The sequence below is a fragment of the Vulpes vulpes genome, chromosome 2 (assembly GCF_048418805.1).
Source record: "Vulpes vulpes isolate BD-2025 chromosome 2, VulVul3, whole genome shotgun sequence".
Lineage (NCBI taxonomy): Eukaryota > Metazoa > Chordata > Mammalia > Carnivora > Canidae > Vulpes > Vulpes vulpes.
This window is the reverse complement of record NC_132781.1, coordinates 108,967,940-108,976,757: the sequence shown is the minus strand read 5'-3', so window position 1 is coordinate 108,976,757 and position 8,818 is coordinate 108,967,940. Positions and strand designations below refer to the sequence as shown.

The window sequence follows — 8,818 nt, the reverse complement described above, 5'->3', positions numbered from 1 at the left end:
GTGAGCGCGGAGGGGCTGCGCCGGGGCGATCGGCGATGGGGAACTGCGACATTTTGGGGCGAGTCTTAGCTCCGTTCCGCGCGCCCCCCCCCCAAAAACAGGCCTGAGAGCGATTGGACGGGAGCGCGGGTGCGGAGATTCCGAGTTGCTGGTGGGATTTCAGGGGCGGAGGCGGAGGAGGCTGGCCCCGGCGTTCCGGGGGCTGCGCCGCGGGACGCAGCGGGGCGTTCGCGGGGCCGTGAAGGTCAGAGGCGGGGGACGCGGGGACGGAGCGGGCTGAGGCCCGGGGTCCGCGTCGCCGCCCCTAGACGTCGCTTCGCAGGGGACTTCCTGGCGCCCGGCCTCCGGGGTGCGGGGTGCGCGGGGACAAGCGAGCACCGCGAGCGGAGCCATGCCTGGACAAGGAGCGGAGCAGACTCGGTTTCCTGGTCCCCTGGCCTCCAGCGGGGAAGCCGGCCTGGGTCTGCAGGCGGGCCGAGGAGTAACTGTGTCATCCTGCCCCCCGGGCCGTTCAAGGTAAAGAGAGGCAAGGCGGCTGGAATAGCCCGAAGTGTTCCAGGACGATCGTTACATCTGGAGGATGATGAAGGAGCAGGCTTCCACGCAGGAGGAGGCAGAGATCAAAGAAGTGCATGTTCACCGACAGGATTTTTCTGTAACTTGCCCGCTTCCCCTTTAGGCCACCCAGAGGAGCAGGTATTTATAGACCAACTGTCCTTTTCCCGTTTAGGCCTCTTGGTGCAGAGTGTGAATAGGGAGAGGGAAACGGTTTTGTTTTCTTTTTTTTTTAAGATTTTATTTATTTATTCATGAGAGACACAGAGAGAGAGAGAGGCAGAGACACAGGCAGAGGGAGAAGCAGGCTCCATGCAGGGAGCCCGACGTGGGACTGGATCCAGGGACCCCGGGGTCATGACCTGGGCCAAAGGCAGATGCTCAATCGCTGAGCCACCCAGGCGTCCCCCCGAGGGAAACGGTTTTGAAATCCTGAGGGCATAAGGAGATTACTCAAAGGACGGCAGTTCTTCTCAGGTACATAGAGTCTGCTCCCAGGTGGAGGTTAGAGCAGCTCAGCTCAAAGGAAGATAATCTTTGCATTTGAAGGTGGTTGGAGTGCAGCCAAAAGGAAAGGAGGGGCTTCAGCAGCAGCAGTGGACGTTACACGCAGATGGAGAAGTGATCTGCCCTCATGATAATCCAGTCCTTTGTACCTTGTATAATTGAAATAGGCTTTGGGTTTGACATGGTGAGTTATTTGCTTTGGTGTGACTGAAGGGGTGTTTGTGAACCTGTCAGACGTTTCACACTGAGTTCACGTGAACTGACCTGCAACTCTCTGCAGGTGCCTTGTGTGACCTCTGGCATAGTTGGCCTTCCCCTCCAGCAGAGGATAGCGGTTCAAGAACTGGATCCTGGAATCAGGGCCCTCTGTCTGGCTTTGAATTTTGGTTCCCCCTGCTTCTTGAGCAAATTGCTTAATCTCTCTAAGCCCCATCTGGAAATTTGAGAAAATAATAGGATTGTCATGGGAATTAGATGGGACATTTAAAATGCTTGCCACAGTTTCTGGCATGTAGTAAACACATGGAGACACTGCCTGTTGTTACTTTTTTTTTTTTCTTCTATTTATTCACGAGAGACAGAGAGAGAAAGAGAGAGAGAGAGGCAGAGACACAGGCAGAGGGAGAAGCAGGCTCCATGCAGGGAGTCCAACGTGGGACTCAATCCTGGGTCTCCAGGATCACACCCTGGGCCAAAGGCAGGCGCTCAACTGCTGAGCCACTCCGGGGAGCCTCTCATTGTTACATTTTGGATTTAATCAAAGCTCTTTGGAAGCAAAATAATTTTAGTTCATTTAGAATGTGTACCATTCATATGAAGCTCAGAATGACAGATAAAGCAAGAGGTGGGATTTTCTGTAGAGCCCACAACTAAGCCATGTTTCCTGACTCTGTTCTTGACTCTGTCTTTAAACTGTTTCTTTAGTCTGTTTAGTTGTGCGGTCATATCACTGGATCCAAATACGTGCCAGGATATCCCTGCACAACCTGGGCCAATGCAGTGGGAGCTGTATTAGCTTTGTCATTGTCATTGTCAGCTTTAATGCTGAGATCATTTTCTTGTTACTGACTCAGCATTATTTTTCAGTGTTTATTAATCACGGTTCAAAAAATGATTAGGTGGATAAGAATACAAGTTTATTTTTTTGACAAGTTCTGGAATTTTGACTCAGGCTTAAGAATCATGAGCTAGATGACTTTGGGCCCCTTTACCTTTCTAAATCTGTTACTTTTCTCAAACATAAAGGCTATATTAAATAATCCTTTAAAGGCTCTTTTTACCTCAAAAATTGTATCAGAATAACTTGTCCATATGTATGTAATTATATTCACTTGAATGGGATATGGAATAGGGTGTTGGATATATAAGGTATTGAATAGGTTATAGAATGAGATAAGTACTTTGTCACTTAATTCATTTACATCAGTCAGGCCTCATTGTATTCTCACCTGTACTTGTGTTTCAAGACCGAACTAAATTCTTCTCTGACAGCCTCACTAGCTTTGTGTAGAGCTTGCCTGGCAATGACTTGTTTGTGGCCCCCAGTCTTTCAGGCACAGTTCCTCTTCTTCTGAATTTGGTAGCCCTTGGTACATACCTCCTCACCTGGGACAACACCTAACATGCTGCTGTACTGTGATTTTTTTTTTCTTTTGTATTTTTCCCCCTCATAGGCTTTGCATTCTTAATGGAACCACTTGGGTATTCTCCTTGACTTGCATAACTTAATGCACGATACCCTCATTAGGATGACTTCAGAACTGGGACTGTAGAACTCAGTGATCCATGAGAAGTAAGCAGAATCTAACTCCACGCCAGCCACTATTTTTAAGAGTTGAAGACCCTCCAGCAGAAAGAATATGCAAAGAATTCAGCATAGAATCCAACAGGAAACAGTTGTTTAGAATCCAGTCAGGGTTGATGCCACCCGGAGGGAAAGTCCAGGTTCAAATCAGACCTGAGAATTAGTGTAACTCAAAACAAGGGATGTGGACTCTGAAATGATCAATTTGGGGACTTAGAGACATGACCAGCAGAAAAGAGGGCTTGTGTGCTCTCATCGTGGTTGGGAATACCAGCCTAGATGTCTAGGAACTGGCATCTCTGCCAGCATTTTTCAGGCTCAGGCTCCTGAGAAGGTAAACCTCAAAAATTCTCTTGGAAAATGAGTAAGAAAACTTTTCAAGTTTTAAGATACTATTGGAATGTGCGCAAGAGCCTTAGATTGCACTTAGGCTTTAGTTTGCTGGCTTGGTTATAAGTTAAGTATTTGGGAAGGCTTATTTGTGATTAGACAACTGAAATATTTAAAAATAAAACTGAATAGGTTCTTTTGATAACAGAATTAAAAATTCTAGAGCAACATTTAAGTTTCAAAGGCTCACTTGAAATTGTTTAAAACTTAGCAGATTTACAAATAGAATAGGAAGATCTGATAGTTGACCTTGAAAGCCTGAAGAACTAGACTTTTGAATGTGAAATTGTAAATTTGATAAATCAGATATTAGTCTTTAAAACTGAAATAGCCCACAAATAATGTTTTCTATGCACAGAAGCCATTTTTAATTTGCCAGAATAAATAAATAAATAATAATATAAATAAATAAATAAGTAAATAAATAAATAAATAAATAAATAAATGATGCGTAAGTCGATGGTGTTCTCGTACCTCTATCTAAGCAGGCCATCATTTCTTTTTATTGTTTAAAGAATATGTGCCTCAAAGTGATAGCATTACAATAGCAGAATTGCTTGATGATTTATGATCACAGAGCAAAAAACAAATGATCCCATGAGATTTTGAAGTGACTTCCAGGTACGGCTTTACCGTCCCTTAATTATCTGAAATGAATTAAACTAAAGCAGCTTTATGGCTCTGGCAGTCAGTTGAACAAAAGGCCACCCCAACTCATCCAGACACATCATGAATTCTTAGCCTCTTGTGTGCATTGCCAACCAAAGAATGGTTTCCAAATCTTAAGTCTGCCTCTGCCCTCTGTCTTAAGAAGATGGTCAGATGCTCTTTCTCCTTTGTTTGCTGCATTTCCTGTGTTGCTGCAAATATCTGCTGGTGTCTGATTTCTTAAAAAAAACGGGTACTCACTCAAAGTGCTCTTGAGCTTCTGCCTTTTGTGCTGTAAATTTATGGTTCTTGGGATTTGACTGGTTTTGTTTCTTGACCCTGATTGTGGTAATACATGAGTTGCAGTTAGTTTAACCACAAGATTTATTCATATTATTCTAATTTTTAGTGTGCTGTTACCAAATGTGTATCATTAACATTTCGCACTTGATAGTAAACATAAAGGGAACAAGTAATAAATTAATTGGGTTTGGAATTTTTTCTCTCTACTTATGGTTGGTCTTTTTAAAATGATGCCTTTTTGGTAAATGCTTTTTTTTTTTTAATTTTTGTTTTTAGTGTCATTCTTCCACTTCCTCAGAATGTGAAGGATTATTTACTTGATGATGGAACTCTGGTGGTTTCAGGAAGGTAATGTATACGAGAAAAAAATTCTTGAAACTTTATCATGAAGAAATGTTGTGATGATTAAATCCAGTAATTTACCACGTTAAATAAATACATTAGCTTTGGCACCATTCTCTCCCTTTTTTTTTTTCCTAGTTAAAATTATGTCCTGATCTTTGTCCTGTATTTCTCATCAATGCTCAATTAATAAGATGCAGAATTGAGTAGTCGCCAGGTATGAAATTGGGCAGTCCTTTCACCTTTTTCTTGAGAAAATGGGTGTGATAATAACTCTTCTTTCTGGAGGTGGGGAGAGGGTGGCAGGGGAAAGAGGTCATGCTATGACATACCTCTGGGATCCTTCCTCTTTTTTTTTTTTTAAGTTTATTAAGTAATCTCTACTGCCAACACGGGGCTTGGACTCAAGGCCCTGAGATCCAGAGTTGCATGCCCTCCTTCCTCCTCCCACTAGCCACTGGCCACCACCATTCTACTACTTTCTGTGCCCATGATTTTGAGTACTCTAAAGACCTCACATGAGTGGAATCATGTAGTCTTTGTACTTTTGTGACCAGCTTTACTTAACCAGCATGATGTCTTTGGGGTTTGCCCATATTACGGCGTGTGTCAGTTTCCTTCCCATTAAGGCCGCATACTGCTCAATGGTACCAGTGGGCACGTTCTGGTGCCTTACTCTTCACCCCTTGCCTGACTTCATTTTTCTGCATAATACTTCTTTGCATCTGACATAGTTCCCATAACTGTCCTGGTATTAGAATGCCGGCTTCATCAGAACTGGGACTTGGACAGTTTTGTTCCTGGCTCTTGGAGCAGTGCCTGACACATAGAGGTGCTTGATAGACATTTGTCGGGTGAAGGAACTTAAAAATATAATTAGAATATTGTATATGTTTTCAATACATTAATTTTTTTAAAAGATTTTATTTATTTATTCATGAGAGGCACAGAGAGAGAGAGAGACGGAGACACAGGCAGAGGGAGAAGCAGGCTCCATGCAGGGAGCCCAATATGGGACTCGATCCCGGGTCTCCAGGGTCAGGCCCTGGGCTGAAGGCAGCGCTAAATCGCTGGGCCACCGGGGCTGCCCAATACATTAATTTTTTTAAAGATTTATTTATTTTAGAGAGAGCAAGAGCGTGAGTGAATTGGGTGGGAGTGGGAGGAACAGAGGGAGAGAGAGTGTCTTAGACTCCACGCTAAGTGGAGCCTGGTGCGGGGCTCTATCTCATGACCTTGAAATCACAAAACAAGGCATAACCAACCAACTGAGCTACCCAGGTACCCCACAGTAATACTAATTTTACACCCCCCACTTTCTTTGATGAATTTTCTGTGTAGCTTTCTGGATTTTATTTATGTTTTTTGTATCCTCAGCCTCATAATAACTTGAAAATTATTAATTGGGAGCCTCATTAATTTGAAATAATTGCAGGATAAGGAGACAGTAGAGTAGTTAGGCAAAACTTGACTTTGTGATACCAATGACATAATTTTTATTATTCTCAAATCTGGAACAATAATGAAGTCATATATATGGGACTAAAAAAAATGATTTCTTACCTTAGCAAATACTGGATAGATTTCCCTACTCTAAGCATATTGAAGAGCCCCCATGTTTTCCATTGGCCAGACGTGTGCGGGAGCGTGTGGCAGGCCCTGTTAAATACCTTGGAACGGCTCCAGGCAGCACCCTGCTTCACAGCAAGGTGAAGGACTCCGCCCTTTTTGGAGTTGACGGTTCATTCGTGTTTTGTGGGAGTTGATACAGTGTGGTGGCGCTGGTCCTTCTGTCCCACTGCCTACTGTCAAATCATATCTTTGTGATTTCTAGCACTCTGTGCCTCGTTTTCCCTGACTGTATGTAAATGGGGTGACTGATATCCCAGGACTCCCCTTGGGCCGTTACACAGATGAAAGGAGGTAATGTGTAAAGTGTTTCACTCAATACTGGTGTATCATATGCCCTTAAGAAACATTAACTGCTCTCACCGTCATCACGGATCTTAGTCCGAACATTATACAGGCACACCAGTAAAGATGTAAGTGAAAATTGTGATGAGACAAGAAATCACTGGGGGTGGGCTGGCGAGAGACTGCAGGGAATACCCTGAAGAAGTAACTTAGGAGCCTCTGAAATGGGAAGTTGGAGTGGAAGGTAGTCAGTTGATGGGTGGAGGGAAGAATCTTCCAGGCTGAGAGAATAGCATTAAGGAGACCTCTGAGGCATGGAAGGTCTTGACCTGTAGGACACTACAAGTGGGTCATGTGGCAGGAGCGTGGAGGGCCAAATGGTGCAAGGGTGGGTTGCTGCCATTAGGGAAGGTTGTAAGAGGGTGTGTGGGAGTTCTGTTAAAGATTCTAGAATTTATTCTGAGGTCAGTGAGAATGCATTAAAGAACTCTGAGGTCCAGTTACCACATGGAAATTGGAGACCAGTTAGGAGGATACTACATTGGATCAAGAGCAAACTGGCAGTGGCTGAACTATGGTGGTGACTCTGGAGGGGGAGAAGTGAGTGGAGTTGAGACGTCTTAGAGCTGTACCTTCAGAACTTGGTGACAGAGAAGGAGGGGGCAAGAATCACCCTCTAATTTCTGACTGAACAGTGAGATGCATGAAGATGTCACTTGCTCAGGCTGAGGAAAGCCTTTGATTTGAAAAGGGTAGTAATTATAGCTTAGATTCCTTTTGTAGGTAAAAACTTGACAATTATAGGTATAATTTAAATGAAGGACATTTATAATAAAATGCAGAGGTCCTGAGTATAACATAAATACATACACCTGTTTCATCACCTTTTCCATGAAAAATAGCAAACATTCCCACTCCCCTAGAAAGCCCCTGCCCCCCTTTCAGGTCGGTCCTGCCTACCGTCCCCAACCTAAGCCAGGCAAACACTGGTCTGACTTACATCTTCATGTCTTAGTTCTGTCAGTTTTAGGACTTCCTATAAGTGAAATAAGATACTGTTTATTCTTTTGTGTCTGTCTGCTTTACCTCCACATAATGCTTTTGGGATTCATCTGTGTTGCTGCATTTCATTGCTAAGTAGCTTTCTTCAAATGTCTTTTTTTTCCTTTAAAGATTTAGTTTTTAAGTAATCTGTATGTCCAATGTGGGGCTTTAACTTACAACCCTGAGATCGAGAGTCCTATGCTTCACTGACTGAGCCAGCCAGGTGCCCCTAAATGTCTTTTTTTTTTTTTAAAAAAAAAAAGCTCAGTGTTTATATTTTGTGTGTGGGCTTGGTTGTGTATCCCTCTTAGTATATTCCTTACTATCCTAATCTTTTCTTTTTTCATTAGAGTCAATGGTGTTTTATATATATATATTTTTAATCTATACGTGTTAATTTTTTAAAAAGTTTTTATTCAAATTCTAGTTAGTTAGCATACAGTGTAATATTGGTTTTAGGTGTACAGTATAGCAATTGACCACTTCCATACATCACTCAATGCCCATCATGACAAGTGCACTCCTTAATCCCCATCACCTATTTCACCTATTCCCCCATCCACCTCCCCTCTGTGACCATCAATTTGTTCTCTACTGTTATCTGTTACTTGAAAAACAAGGGTTAGATGCCTCGAAATGGGTGGTAGTGCCTTAACCATATGTGTGTTGTTAGGCCTGAGAGTCTCTTCCATCCTTGTCAAGAGGAACGCTAACCTTCCTCTCAGTTAATACAATACTTGCTATCCTAATCTTTTTAACCTTCCCATGAAGATTGAGGGAATAAAAAAGTAAGATGACCCTGTAGAGCTTTAATTAACTGAAAATAACATAAACTAAAGAGATAATAAAATTTTAGATGAGTTAACAGTTTTGGTTAGGATGACCTTGGAGAAAAAAACAACCTCCGAGTGATTAAAATCTAGAGTCACTAGTCACAATATCAACCATTAGTTATTGATCTAAGATATCAGTCAACAGAATAAATTACCCTAGGGATAACAGCACAATCCTAGAGTTTATGTCAACAACAGGATTCATGGCCTGGGATCAGGACATCCTAATAGTTTTCGTTTGTTCAACAGTTAAAGTCCTACATGATCTGAGCTCAGGCCAGAGTAATCCAGGTTGGTTTCTATCAGTAACTTCTCCCTGAGTTCAGATAGTAACCATTAGGTGAATGAGTGTGTATATAAAATATTATCTATAGAGTACTGTAACTGCATCTATTAACATATGAACATTTTAGCTCCTTTGTATGGAATGTTTCTCTGCATCAAAGAATACAGTGTTATAGTGACAGATAAATAAAGA

At 42.6% G+C, this 8,818-nt stretch overlaps 1 protein-coding gene and 1 non-coding gene across 2 annotated transcripts in view; one reads left to right on the top strand and one right to left on the bottom strand.

Annotated features, from left to right (window-relative positions):
* CDC123 (cell division cycle 123) overlaps nt 1-8,818 on the top strand; it is a 62,024-nt gene that overhangs the window by 509 nt on the left and 52,697 nt on the right. The window contains exon 2 of the mRNA XM_026016537.2: nt 4,484-4,555. Coding sequence (XP_025872322.2) covers nt 4,484-4,555 — 72 coding nt within the window. The remainder of the gene's footprint in view (nt 1-4,483; nt 4,556-8,818) is intronic.
* Nucleotides 8,118-8,244, bottom strand: LOC112908492 (U6atac minor spliceosomal RNA). The gene has a single exon (XR_003232944.1). It is a non-coding gene; the product is annotated as a U6atac minor spliceosomal RNA (small nuclear RNA).